The sequence below is a fragment of the Sphaeramia orbicularis genome, chromosome 14, assembly GCF_902148855.1.
Source record: "Sphaeramia orbicularis chromosome 14, fSphaOr1.1, whole genome shotgun sequence".
Taxonomy (NCBI): Eukaryota; Metazoa; Chordata; class Actinopteri; order Kurtiformes; family Apogonidae; genus Sphaeramia; species Sphaeramia orbicularis.
In genome coordinates, this window is record NC_043970.1 from 23604392 (window position 1) to 23620147 (window position 15756).

Sequence of the window (15756 nt, forward strand, 5' to 3'; positions counted from 1 at the left end):
AGCTGTATGTTCAGACTGTGATGCATGCGTGATAATCTGAGAAAGGTCATAGTCAGCTCATTTGTCCTTCATGCTTCCTGCTTAAAGACTGTAACTGGGGGAAGCGGCACTCAGAATGTAGATGACCTATATAGTATTTCACTGCAGAGGAGAAGCACAGTGTATCCACTGATGGGAGGTGCAAATGGTTTTCCCCACAGGAGGAGGTCAGGGTTGAGGTTCAAACAGATGGTGAGGGGGCTAGGAGTGGTCATTTCTGGTAACGACATGCCCTTATCTTATTATTGTGCTGCACTGACAAAGGACATCCCTCTAAATGTGTTTTAAATAAGGCAGAAACACCTGTGAAGTCTTATGAGTCAAGTGCAGTTTCCACTTTAGCAAAATATGTGTTTAAGTTTGTTTTGTTTTATTTTAGCTGCACTTTTTTTTTGTTAATTAGACAATTGCTGTATCTGTTCTCTACTGATTACTTGTCAATAGGGATGTAACGATTACCGGTATAACAATAAACCACAGTAAAATTGCAGATGGTTAGTATTACTGTTTAAATTCTAATTATCATGATAACTGTGTTTGATTTGTGTTTGATCACTTTTCCTGAGAAAACGCCTATGTAAAGATATGCTTTTATGTCAAATATTTGAGTATAGTTTTAATTTATTGCGATTTTGATTTTATATACCTAATATTTGGAACCAATATTAACTTTTAAAGTCTTTGAAAAGGTTCATTAAGCATCTTTGTGTTATTTATGCAATAAATTATATACATTTTTCAAATCGGATTTTATATTTTTTTTGTGTTTTCTGTCCTTTTATGTTTTTATAGTAGGTTAAAGTGAAAATAATAATAGGCAGATGATATAAATGAAGTTGTGCTGAAAAAAAAAGATCCCAAACATGGGTATAGTAAACATTTGTTTATATAGTATATAAAGGCAAAATCAAAAGGACTGAAAAACGGCCAAAAAAGGCTCAGACCACTAAGGGTTAACATTTGAATGTTTCTGCCAACAGAAGGTACATTGTGTTTATTGTTTTATTTGTTGTTTTTTTTTGTTTTGTTTTTTTTTAATACAACGTGGTTAAATTATTTCAGTGTGTGTATTAGTACTTTTTGAACATTTTGAGCACAATTTCAACAATACCGCGATAATAATGATAACCGTGAGAATTTTGGTCACAATAACCATGATATGAAATTTTCATATCATTACATCCCTACTTGTCAATATTGGATTTACATTAAGGATTGTTATTTTTTGGGTATGGTGGGACTGTGGGAGGGATAAAAGAAAAATGACAGAACGGAAGTCCTTTTTATCACATTGCATTGTTGTGTCATGCCTGTGAAATTACTTCCAATACAAAGAGTAAATAATAATAATAAAAAAATAAAAAGTTTAATCGTTATATGGATGGTTTGCTGTCGCTATAGTATAAGATGTAGATTGGGTAATTAGAATTATTATGTGTAACTTTTATAAATGATCAAAAGAAGCAAAAGAGTTCAAAAGGAAAGTGCTTACCTCTGCACCCCTGCCCTCAAAGATGCAGAATATCGCCAGTCAGCATTCGGGGCTTTTGGCTGAGCGAGCAAGAGGTGTAGAGAGAGAGAGAGAGAGAGAGAGAGAGAAAGAGAGAGAATGAAGAGCAGCATGGAAAGACAGAAAGAGAAAGGGGGGAGAGAGGGAGACAGAGTTTAGCTTGATCCTGTTCAGTGGAGAGCCAGGCTAGGCCACGGTCTCATCAATTAATCATGACACACATCCCAGCTCTGGATGTGATAGGAACACTGCAGTCGTGTTCCCCATTGCAAGTACGTACACACATGAATACACACTGATATCCACTGACACGCAGATGCCCTCACCCATACACAATCACACACACCGACAACAACATTATAAAGGGCAGGTCACATGGCGATCCATATTGATGACTTTTTTGGGCTGTCTGTCACTCTCCGACTCCATAAATGTGAAACCTGGTGAGTTCTGCCCTTTGGCTGAGTGCTGGGCTGTTTGAATAGACCAGTGTATGTGTGTGTTTGTGTGTGACTAGAGTAAATCTGCCTGCAACTGATGAACCAGGGTTGAATGCTGAGAGCTTGCAGCAGCCCTCTGGTAAATTATTAGTCTCAAGTATCCAATAAGCAGCAGCCGCGGTTGTTACCGGGGCAACCGCATCCTATATGTCTTGTCTGTGTTTGCTCAGTATGAAGAGATTTGCTTCATCTGATCATGTATATGTACATAGGATGCAGACACTATATGCTTTATGGATATGCATGTAGTTTAACACTGTAAAGGCAGAGTGTTTTCAGCAACATTTTACTAAAAAGCAGCTGTTTGGCATTTTATTTCACTTTAACCCTTTCATGCATAAGTCACTCCAGTGGACAGTTATTCTCCAGCTGTTCTCTTGTATATTAATGGGTTTTGTTGTTTTAGTTCCATATCAGCCAATACAGTGGACACTTACATCTCATACCCTGACATTCATACCATTACTGTAACTTTGCTGTTCTTGATAATCCTGATCTGCAGTGACATGTTTTAGTGTAAATCAATTGTTATTTGTTAAACAAAAAGGTTTTTTTTTGCATATTATCCCTATGACATGAGTAATTACTAGCATTAGAATATGTTAAAATGTGAGAAGACATCAGATTAGCAGCATTAAAAATGTTTTTTTTTTCATTGTTTTCATATCACTTTCTGATATTGGGTTTTAAACATGTTTCTTTACTTCAAAAATTAAATGCATGGATATTTTTGTAACTCTATAGAAAAAAAAACTCGATCACATTGTTGTTGTTTTTTTTTATGCCTAAGGAGGAATAAAAACATTCAAGAAAAAAATCTTGACTAAGGTTCTCATAATTCATGCATGAAAGGGTTAAATATACTAACAATCTGACTGATGAAATGATACATAGATGCACTCATCAGTTTTTTTGGTCCACCTTATGCAAATACATACCTGTATGATATATTAATGTATTTCATATTAACCTGCTTTAGTGTTTATCAGTGCTGAGTTTTCATTTTAGGACTTAGGGCTGTTGAAAATGTTAAATCTCTATCAGGATTAGCAATTATTTACCATTTATGAAAGCCAAATTTTGCTAATGATTATGCCTTTATGTGAACTGCATAGGGTAAAATTAATATAATTAATAGGCTAATCATTTACAGTCATTAATAATGCCTGACTACATAATTATTTCCCTCCACAGTACACGTGCACCGCATGAAATTATTTTGAACATTTGCACAACAGCTAATGTTATAATATGTCATCATCAGCTGAGTTGCAGCCTTGGACCTTAATAACACTGCATGACAAATACTGTGTTTAAGACACAAACCTGCTCAGGCAGTAGCAAGTGTCCCAGATAAAGATGGCACATTATGTTCCTCAATTCAATTCAGAGGGGAGTATTTTCTGCGGGTATAGCCAGCCTCTTTGACTAAATCTAATTTGCAGGGCTGAGGAACAGAGGCTGGAGGTTAATTTCATTTCCTTAGCTACAAATTTTCACTGTGTATGACTAATGTACCGATGACTGACACCTGAAAATTTGTGGCTGTTGACTTGAAACTGTTTATAAAATATGAGATAAAAACTGAAGCACGGTACAGTCGCGGAAAAAATTATTAGACCATCAAAAGTCGTCAAAAACAATGGTTATGCAATAAAGTACTAACTCCTGTGTGTATCATGTGACTAAAACAGACAGAAAAGAAAACATGGAATGCCTAAAAGCACTTTTTGTCAGTAAAATGCCATAGCTATTGATGTAAGAACTGAAGTGATTTTGGTTTTTATCAAGAAAACATGGAAAATGGCTAGATATCAGCTCTGAAATGAAACTCTTATGAGCTACTTTTGTTGTTATAATTATATTTGTCCAAAAAAATGTACCTTTAGTTGTACCAGGCATTAAAATGACCAAGAAATTGAAGAAAACAACGGTGGTCTAATAATTTTTTTTCTGTGACTGTATTTATTTTAAACAGTGGCTGCTTTGTGAGTCAACTTTTCATGATCTTAATGAAGCGTCCCTGAAAGAGTGCATTTTCTAATTAATCCAATAGATTATAATAGTAAAAATAGTTTGTTTAGTTTAGAAAGGAGGAGCATTATCTTAAACAATGTTCAAAATGGACACATATGGAGAGACAGATTTCACTGGACATAAAGAATATGAAAAATTGTTTACTGAAAAGTAATAGTGTTTAAAGTTGTCAGAGAATTTTAAAGGTGATGAAGTAAATTATTTGCCTCCGATTTGTAGTGAAGTAGAAGTTAGTACAAGTACCTCAAATTTGTATTTAAGTATAATGCTTGAATAAAAGTACATGGGTAATTTCCACCACTGAATCAACAACTAAGCAGCATTAATACATCAATATTGGGCAATGTGGACAAATCAATACATTTTGATGTTTTTTTTTTAATGTACCAGATGATTTCCGATATTAATCAATTAATTTCTGGCTACATGAACTGAAGGCAAAACAATATTAAAAAATACATCTTCTCTGCTAAAACTATACGCTATCTGACTGGAGAAACATATTCTGACTCAATTTATTGCCATTTAAGAGAATCAAACAGGTTGCACTTTGGACTTCTGTTAAGCAAGAAAGATCTCCAGAGTAATATTCTTCGATTTTGTGATTTAGACATTAGTCAGGATTTTGCAAAAGCTAAACCTTGAATAATCTAATTAATTTGATATATTACCCAGCCCTAGTTTAAGTACTGTATGTCTACGAAAGGATGTACAAGACTTATCTGAGGGAGAATAAACAGTGATAATCTTTTTGATAATTACTTCTATTACTGAACTGGCATTAATATGGATATAACTTGTGATTTTTTCCATGTCTAGCCATGAAAGTTGAGCAAGAACACACCAGGGAATGATGGCATTAACAGCCTATTATCAGTACTCTCTATATATGTATGTCTCTCCTGTAGGCACTCATACCATGGATCACTGATTCAAGACTTCCATAAGAACTAGTGCTGTAGTGACTTTGATCAAGTCAATTAACCCCAACTGCTCTAGTGTAACTCTTCAGTGTTACTCACACACGCATACCCACCCCCACATGCAGGTCAAATTCAGCTGAATGGAGTGTGAGCAAGTCGTAGACACTGTGTGACCTGTTCTTAGTCTAAATGTGATGACAACCTCAAACTGAAAAACAAATCTCTGAATCATCAGAAATAACACACGAGAGCCTTGAAAAGCATCAGTACTGACACTAATGCAGTGTGAGTGCTGAGCTGGGCTGTGCTGAGAGACTGCACAGAATAAGTGAAAGAGGACAGAGAGAATAAATGCTTATAGTATTCCAGGTCATCACAGGAGGAGGTCAGACACACCTTCACAAAAGTGCACAGTGTTGATATAAGTAAATAATATAAATGAGTGTATAGAACACAGGTGTCAAACATAAGGTCCGGGGACCAAATCCGGCCCGCCAAAGGGTCCAATCTGGCCTTTAGGATGAAAGACACTGAAAAAAATTAACAATTAATGGTGTGAAAATCATTTTAATTCAGGTTCCACTTACAGAACAATTAGATCTCAATTGGGTCAGACCAGTAAAATATTACTATAATAACCTATAAATAATGAAAACAGCAGATTTTAGCTTTGTTTTAGTACAAAAAAAGTAAAATTACATGAAAATGTTTCTATTAACAAACTATCCTTTTACAAAAATGCGAATAACCTGAACAAATATGAACAACCTGAAACGTCTTAAGAGAAGTGCATGCAATTTTACCAATATTCTGCCTGTTGCTAAATGTTTTGTGTATTTGTAATAATAATGTAAGTTGTAATGCACATGTGTAAATGAAAAACTGATAAACTGAGGCAGAATATTGGTAAAATTGCACTTGTTTGTCTTAAGACATTACAGGTTGTTCATGTTATTCAGATTTTTAAGGAAACACTGTAGATGTAAACATTTTCATAATGTAATTTTTAGGGCTGTGTATTGGCAAAAATCTGGCAATATGATACAAATTCCAATACTAGGATCACGATACGATATATCACGATATATCACGATACATCACGATACTGTTGAAAAGGCAATTTTTTGTTTGTTTCTTTTTTTTAAAATGATTATTTCCTTGAAGAATTGAATTACACCAGAAATATGCACAAATACTAATCCCACTCTTATTTGACCACAACAGGATCTAATGCTATATCACTAAATTTTCCTGTTAATACTTCATGTTTTACAGACATTACAGTTTAAGATCCTGTTCAAATGTTCATATTCTCTTAGTTCAGAACAAACATAACAGTATTTTTTGTGCAATCTCAACAAAGGAACTAACATTATTTAATAAAAGAGTGTTAAATAATAAATAAAATATAAACAAAAATGAACCTCTTCAATATCTGCATTTGAATAAATACCTAAACATATCGATACAGTACTTTTTAATATCAATACAGTATTGTGAAATGAAATATCTCAATATTTTGCAGAGCCGATACTTTCTTACACCCCTAGTAATTTTATTTTTTCACTGTTATTATTTTAATGGTCCGGCCCACTTGAGATCATATTGGGCTGAATGTGGCTCCTGAACTAAAATGAGTTTGACACCCCTGATATAGAAGAATATAAGTGAAATGTCCTATTAGACGTTTAAAGACTGAAAGACTAAAAGTTTACCAAAAATGAACTGCAATGAAATTAAAATTAAAAAGCACAAATGAGTGCACACACATGATAATTCATGAGCCTCCAGTTATTTGGACAATGGTAAACAGAAAAAAAAAATAAAAAATACTGGCATACCTCAGGGCAGATTTGCAGAGATGCATCAGGCATACTCAGTCTGCGTACAAATCCACTTCCACTCGTGAAGAAGCGCTCAGCACCACTGCCCCAGGTGCCACTGATGGGACGTCCAGTGTTGTAGAACATGAAAGTGTCACTGCCAGAGGTGGCTGTCAGGCAGGTCTTGTAGCAGTAGGTCTTTGTTAGCGAGCCATTTCCTCTCACTTCAATGTAGTGAGGCTCTACTTTAAGGTCTCTCCGCAGCACAACATTGTTATTAGGTTGTCCTGCAGCTGCACCGCCACCTGCCCCACCAGCACTTACACTACTGCTCCCACCATCTGGAGGGGGCTTCTGTGACACACAGCAGGGGGAGCAGGACCCAGGCTGGGTGCAGTAGGCGTGACAGCGAACGATGGCTAACACCACCACAGTGACCAGGAATACAAAGGTGGTAGCACTCAAAGCCACAATCAGGTAGAGGGTCACGTTAGAGAAAAGCAACGTACTATGAGGTCTGATGATCCTCTTAGGGTCAGGTACCACCTTTGGAGGCACCTCCATGACAGCCACATTGATGGTGGCGGTGGAGGTAAGAGCAGGCTGCCCGTGGTCCTTCACCACAACAGTCAGAGCAAAGGAGGTGGAATTATCTTCCAGGATCCTCCTAGTGGTCCTGATCTCCCCTGTGTGTTCATGCACCTTGAACAGGTCGAGGTCTGTGGCTGTCTCCATCACATACACCAGCCAGGCGTTTGGACCAGCATCTGCATCATAGGCCACCACTTTGGTCACCAAGGCACCAGGCTCTGCATTCTTCTGTACCGTCTCCAATGAGCGCGTGCCATTCCCCGGAGGGTTAACTATTAGTGGTGCGTGGTCGTTCTGATCCATTATGTAGATGTAGACAGTGGCGATGCGGCTGAGCGGAGGAATGCCCCCATCTTGAGCTTTGACCTGGAAGTGAAACTCTCTCAGTGACTCATAATCAAAAGCTCGCAGGGCATAAGCCTCCCCTGTATCGGCCTTAACAGACACATACGAGGTGACAGGGATGCCATGATTGTTGTCATTGAGCACTGTGTAGGTGATGCGCGCGTTCTCTTTGATGTCTGCGTCTTGAGCTTTAACAGTACACAAAGAGGCCCCGGGGGCATTGTTTTCAGCCACGTAGACTGTATAAGAAGTCTGTTCAAATCTCGGCGGGTTATCATTAACATCGGCCACATCCACCTGTATGGTCTTCTGAGAGGAAAGGGGAGGGTTTCCTCCATCCGTGGCACTCAGAGTAACATTGTAGGCATCAGTGGTCTCACGGTCCAGGAAGGCTGAGGTAACCAGAGTGTAGTAATTTCTGAATGATTTGATCTTGAAAGGAAGGCCTGCTGGGATCTCTAAGCTCACCTGCTTGTTGGCTCCAGAGTCCCGATCGGTAACACTAATGAGGGCCACCACTGTATCTGCACGGGCGTCTTCCCTCACAGGGCTGGACAGAGATGACAGCACTATCTGAGGAACATTGTCATTCACATCCACCACCTCTACCACTACCTTACAGTGTGCTGCCACGGCCCCGGGGCCCTTATCCATCGCTTGTATGTACATCTCATAGGAGTTGGTCTCTTCATAGTCCACGTTGCTCCTCACTCTTATTTCTCCTGTATGAGTGTCCATGCTGAACATCTGCCTCACTCTCTCCGGAGTGTAGCTACTGAAAGAGTAATAAACCTCCCCATTTGTGCCCTCATCCAGATCAGTTGCATTCAGTTTAATTACCAGGGTGTCTTTGGGTGAATTTTCCAACAGTTTCACCTTATACACAGAGCTGTCAAACAAGGGGACGTTATCATTAGAGTCCAACACCCTCACATTGATCTTAGCAGTGCCTGTTTTATCTGGTGTGCCACCATCCACAGCACTTAGAATTAATTGGTGGTAAGGCGTCTGTTCGCGATCAAGAGGCTTTTTGAGCACAAGCTCGATGTGCTTTGTGTTTAGGGAGGGTTTATTGGATACCAGCGCGAAATGGTCGTTTGTGCTAAGCTGATACATACGAACTGAATTAGACCCAATGTCTGGATCCTGGGCGTTTTCAATCGGGTAACGAGACCCCGGTAAAGCAGATTCTGTGATTTCCAGTTGATACTCATCTTGTGGAAACTGCGGCGCATTGTCATTGGCATCCACGATCTCCACCTCGACATGATGCACCTCAGTGGGGTTTTCGACCAGCACCTCCAGATTAATGAGGCAGGTGTTGGATAAATCACACAACGCCTCTCTGTCAATTCTTTCATTGACAAGTAATTTCCCATTTTTGGGGTTGACAATCACATAGCGTTTACCGCTGTTGGAGGTTACCTTAATTTTTCGGGTGGCGAGCTTTCGAATATCCAGCCCCAAGTCATTCGCCAGATCACCGACCAGTGCCCCATTTTCTAGTTCTTCTGTAATAGAATATCGCAACTGTCCAAACGAAAGGCCACAAAATAAAAAAAATATCACAAAATAAAAAGGCACATTATTCCCTATCCAGTTGCATATCCCCGCCACAGCCATTGCAAGCTCATAGGATCCGCAGACGGATTAAACGCAGCCTTCCGCCTTTTTAGCTTGCAGTATCTTGCATCCCAGCACCTCATTAAGGTGGGTTAAATGGTCTCCGGGTGAATGAAACACAAGCGGCTCATCCATCGTGTTACCCGGCTGAGGTGAATCCTTTCCAGCGCACCCATATTTCCTTTGTCCGTGATGCGCTTCTTTTTTTTTTTTTTTTTTTTTTTTGTCTCCACTGCGCGCTGCTGACGGGTGTGTTTCCCTGCCGCTGGAGCTGTGAAATACGCAAAGACACACACATTTAGCTGTAATATAACCGGAAAATAAGTAGTTACCCTTCAAAATAAAACAATATGTGTGTTTCTGTCAAACTTACTCAGTGAAGATTGGAGTTGACGCGCTTTTTATCCAAATAACGCGTAATGATTAAATACGCAACTTTATTATTGTGTTTATTTCTGTATTTTTGTCTAGTTTTGCAGAAATAAATAAGTTGCAAGCCTTGCTTTCATAAGATAATCATTTCTTTACCCAGACTGCACCATGCATTGATGTATTAATTTAGTTTAGACGCATCTTTGTGTTTGTGCGATAATTTATTATAACCAAAAATGTTGCTCCATATGCGTCTGATCCAAATTTAAATAAAAAAATCCACTCATATTTCAGTGTCTAGAATAGATTATTATTGTGAAAACCCAACAGACGGATATGAGCGTATGCAGTATTGCTGACTTGACTTTGGAAGGACAGTATCCCACCCTAGCGCGCACTCAGACTCCAGATCCTCTCCACTGTGGCGCATCTCCCCTCCTCCCTCCCCACCCATTTCTCTCCTCTCCATTCCTTCCATTGCAATGTCGGTGTAGGGTCTGGGAGCTAATAGACGACCAAACACATGAAAGCACCTCTAATATAATAAAAGATGACCACACAGGCGACCATATGCGTTAGACACCTTTTACGCATCTAACTATTCAGCATTGGTGCTTTGTGCATGAGTGGAATATTTGTCATGTAGTCATTTTAGTAGGATGAATGAAAATGTGTGTTTCGTATAATGATTTTAATTTTTTATCTAGATTCACTGGTGCTCGGAACAGCAAGGTCAAGGACGGATGTATTCCAACGCTTCCACGTCGCCTATAATGAAACAGAGGAAGGAGGAAAAAAAAAAAAATGTGGTTACAAACAAAGACACATGTTTGGGTACTGGCTTCTGTTTGTCTTCCTTTGTCTGCACTTGAGTCGTAGAAGGATGGTTCATTTGCCGGTAGCGATTCTGCGGCGCAGCCTACCACATGGCATGCATTTGGGCAAGGCGCAGCAAAAACGAAAGCATTGGACTGACAATCACAACCTTCCCTCCACATGGATCACTGTCAGTGGTAGACCTCAGACTGTCAGGTCATATAATCGTACTTAAGATGCCCGTGGTGGACCCCATTATGTGGAGGTCTTATTTCCCGGAGAGAAAAGTGATATAGGGTTATATATAGGCACGGAATTAAACAAGGGGGGAGGGAAAAAAAAAAGAGGTGGAGAGTGAATGGTGTTGAGGATTTAACTCCAAACAAGAAAAGTCTGAACAGCATATGGTGGCTTTGTTATTTTTCATGATATAGTCTTCATGATATATTTATATTATTCTAAGCATTTGATGGGCATTATCTGTGTGTCTCCCACAGGTTGTAAGTGTTCACTAAATGGACAGAAAAATGATCTAAACCACTTTACCTTTTCTGTCAAAGTAGTGGTGCATTACAGCAGAGAAAGGGTTTCTCTCCTTCCTGTATACCTGGCACACTTCCATAGACTTACTTAGATATAGTTGGTTTTTTGATTCCAAGAAGGATCCATTTTATGATGCCATATATTAATATTCTACTAAGCCGTTCAATCTGAGCAGATTTTTTTCTATATCTGTCATGTTTAACGGTTTTCTTCCAGTAGATTATGACTTGAAATCTACACTGTAAAAAATGTCTGTAGAATTCACACCAAAAAGTTGTAAAATTGCAACATAAAAAACTGTAAGCGACAATACAAAGCAAAGTTATTTATTTGAAAAGATTTTTGTGTTGAATCAAATATAGCTGTAGTTTTTACAGGAAGAGTGTGTGAACAAAACCAGATTTGTATGTAGAAATAATGTATTTCTTTTGTTTTTAGAAAATAAAACTGTAAATTGAAAAACATTGTGGTGCCGTTTAAATTGCAAGACATATCATGAAATATCGGCCAATTTGCTTGTTTTTTGTTTTTTGTTTTTTTTTGTTTTTTTTTTTTCCATAATCAAGTTAGAAAAAAGTAAACATTTAACAATTTAACATTTTAAACATTTTTTGTAAATTAATGGGTCGGTAGAGTTGGTAGAGTGGCTCGTCCACTAACCAAAGGGTTGGTGGTTCGAATCCTGGCTCCGACTGGCCATATGTCAAAGTATCCATGGAAGACACTGAATCCCAAATTGACCTGGTGGGTTTGGACACCATGAGGGTGTATAAAATGTACTAAATAAGTGCAGATCATTTACCAGTTAAATCTACATGTTTAAAATGTTAAATCTACATGTTACTCCGTAAATATGTTTACAGTTGGATGTGTTTTTTACAGTATTGTTCTGGAAACCACAGCTGCCAGTTTTTTTTCCCATAAAAACAGGATTTTTTTTACAGTGTAAGTGATGCTTGTTGTGTCAGTCGTTTGTCCAGGACAACAGATGGAAATTAACTTCTCTACTAAATCTGGTGCATGCATCTTGTTCTTTGTAACTAATGCTCATACACACTGTCCTGTAACTAAATATATAAATACAAATACTACCTAAACCTCCAGCAGCTGAACTCACCCCCATTTGCCATCATCTTGCACCAGCAATATTTCCTAAAAATCACATCAAAGCTCCTTATGCAATTTGATCCACTTATATATCATTCATGCAAATAATACTTAAATAGTGTCTTTAATACATATCCAGCTCCATATAATGACCAAACATGAACTCATTTGAATATCGCTTTGGAAAATACAGCAAAATCATTAGGTTTGGCTTTTAAAATCTAAAATACATTCTTGCCCACCTTGTGTATTCTATTGCTCGAAATATGTTAAACACATTATATTTATACGCAAAATATATCAAGCTTTAGAATCTACAAAGGGGGCAAGATGTTCAACTTTAACCCATAAAGACCCAGTGTGACATTTGTGGCAGTTCCCAAATTAATTTTTCTCTCAATTTAACCTTTCCTAAGTGATTTATCATCATTTATCATACTATCATCCTCTAAATTTTGCATTTTTTTTCACTGAATTTCAACTATTTTTCTATGTTTAATTGACTGATCATGTAGACGTTTATAAAAACTCAGAGGAAATTCAAAGGTTACTGTATGAAAACAGAAAAAAAACTGAAGAAAAGGTGACTTTTTCCAATGAAATGTCATTAACTGAACATAAACCCAGTATGTCCATCCACTGTCATTGATCCAACTCCATGGGTTTTACTGGTGAATCAATGTTGTAGAAGATGAGAGTGTTTCCATGTTCACTACGGAGCCTCTGAACGTCCAAATGGGTCATATCTGATGACCATGAAAAGATGAATAACTGTATTTTACACCAGTTATTTACATGTATTGTTAGGATTAATGGCTCAAAAGTTTAGATCAGTAGATGCTTTTGGTCGACAGTTGATGTTTGGGTCTTTATGGGTTAAGGCAAACTAAGAAGGTTTAAAAATTATACATTACAGCCAGAAGTGAATTTAACTTCCCAACTGATCATCTAAACATGTCTTATTTACAAATGTTTGTTGTTATGTTCATAAGTATTTGTTGCTTTAATGGAACTCCTTTCCAGTTGAGTAAATCATGTCGCTATTAATACAAAAGAGTTCCAGACTTAGTATTACAGACATTATCACGCTAAAAGGGATCCATTTTAGAGATGCTTGATATTATTGTTTTGCCTCAGCAACTGAGTCATGCATCACTGAACATGGTCCAAAATGATTTTCCAGACATAATTATGCATTTGACTGAGCCAGACACACCTATTTTTAAAATAAATTCAAACCGGGCAAAACAGATAATACCAGAACATGTCCTTTCCACTCAAAGACAACCTCAAATAGACTAAACTGTGAATCATAATGTATATTTACTGTGATAAAGCTCAAAACTCACACTGCACATAAAAAAAAAAAAAAAAAAATGAATGAAAACCAAAACATTGTTGTTATATATATTCTTGTTACAACATACATTTACTGGCAAAGCTAGCATTAGCCAGAAGCGTTTCCTCAAAGACAGACCGACGCTGAGTAATTCATGACTATGCTTACAAACAAACCGAAGAGAAAAATGTCAGACCAAAGCCATTTATCTTAGGGTTGTTACACAGAAATGCCCTTTCATATTAATCCCCATAACATGTATTGCTATGTAGAAGCATATTAAAGGAGTAAGTGAGACATAAAAATGAGATTAAAGGGGAATTATTAGGTCAGTAACCATGGCTGTCTTGTGTAAAATTTGGGGGCAGATCTGGGAGATAACAATAATCAGGCAGACAATGAATTAGCAGTCATAGCTCTGGGTACTGAAAAAGAAGCTAGAGGTATTGACCTAAATATAGAACACAAACCCGTGTGCTTAGTAAAAAGTAACATGCCCTGAGTATGGGCAGCAGAATCAAACAAGGAGGAAAAATATACAGATATATTACACATGTGAAAGGGGAGACAGAATATTTTCGGGTGAAATAAGGGTCTGGGGAGTCCATCCAAAACAGACAAGCAAAGTCGGTCACAACAGCTGGCAGGGCAACAGTGTCCTGATGGCCTTAAGCAGAATAGATTACTGCGTGAATGCATCTAATGGAGGAGTGCCATAATGGCTCCTTTGAATAATCTACGCAGTGTCATCTGGAACATTTCAAGACATCATATGCACGAAAGATGTACTAGAGCTTCCTCCAAAACAAAACAAAAAAAAAAAAGATGAATTCATATGTGTCAAAAACAACCAGGCTTCAGTATATACCTGAAATGTATTACTGATAAGTCAACAAAAATAAGGAAATAAAGAAAATAGTACCACAGCTGTGTAGTTCTGCCTTTTCCATGTGCTCAGAAATAACTTTATGCTTGATAAATATGACATTCAGAATTGGAGTCATGCAATGTGGATCTGCCTGCGCTCGCTGGATTATCAACTGTCCTGACATGCTGATGGGGACAGGAAATAATTTTATAAAAGAGGGCAAAGGGATGAAAAGCATAACAAATTACATGCTGAACTTTGAACAAAAGGCAGCCACATGCGTACAACACATGCACGTCGACTGACACTGAGCACGGATGGCACATTGTTAAATTATGAATGACTTCCACCAGATTTGGATTCACAAAATAGACATTTTGGTTCGCATATGCACTGTTGATTGTTCACCTGCCTCTTATGGAAACCGTTTGTGATATGTTGCATAAGACACTGAAACTGCGTTTCCATAGCAACAGCAATTTGATGAATGTTGCAGTGCCAGTTGAGATTAACACTCTAAATTTGATGCACTGTCCCCACACAAAATGGTGCTTTTTACTATACTTGCAAACATATGTGGAAGCCATGTTAGGTACAGAAAACATTACCCAGTGCAATATGTTTATGATTGAGTTATTGATTAAGTGTCAGGAAACTTTGCATTCACAAATGCACCTATTATTACGTAAAGAAGACCGTAAGTTTCTGTAGAGAAATGGTGCTTTTGCCAAAAAATGCATTCAAAGAGTGCTGGATTCCAGCTTGTGTGCAGTGATCTACAAAAAAAAAGCACAGGACTCAAACTGGTGCAGCACTGACCCCATGGCAAGGGCAGCTACACATAAAAACCTGCCATAGGCGTCACTCAAGATGGAGCATAAATCTTCCTGCACTTACTGCAATCTGCTGCTGGTATTCCATCATAATATTCTGTCAGCATATCCCACCAGATCAGCACTCTCCTTCTCCTTTGTGGTTATGAAACCTGTTCCATTTTCATGTATACATTTGTAAATATCACATAATATAATGAATACAACAAATATTACAATCACAACACAAATTCTGTCTCTAATCCACAGTTTTCCTCAATAATACAAAGTTGCTCACATCATTTGGATGCAACAATATGTTTGTCTGAAGTGATTCTATGTATTAAATCTCAGACAGTGTGAATCTGTTGATAGATTCATTCTTTTCTTGTCCTTCTCTGTAAATCAGTGACAACTGCAATGTGATATTTGATCAGCTGTTTTCACACAGCTCAATCTGGAAACAAGACAAATGACACATCAGTCCTGTCTCACTGACTTCTGAACA

At 37.8% G+C, this 15756-nt stretch overlaps 1 protein-coding gene across 1 annotated transcript in view; it reads right to left on the minus strand.

Annotated features, from left to right (window-relative positions):
• The window catches only part of LOC115432424 (protocadherin alpha-C2-like), a 29431-nt gene extending 19770 nt beyond the window's left edge, over positions 1-9661 (minus strand). The window contains exons 1-2 of the mRNA XM_030153253.1: positions 6851-9661; positions 1532-1590 (exon numbers count right to left, since the gene is read on the minus strand). Of these exons, the coding sequence (XP_030009113.1) occupies positions 1532-1590; positions 6851-9391 (2600 nt within the window). The 5' untranslated portion in view covers positions 9392-9661. The remainder of the gene's footprint in view (positions 1-1531; positions 1591-6850) is intronic.
• Positions 9662-15756: the final 6095 nt, after the last annotated feature.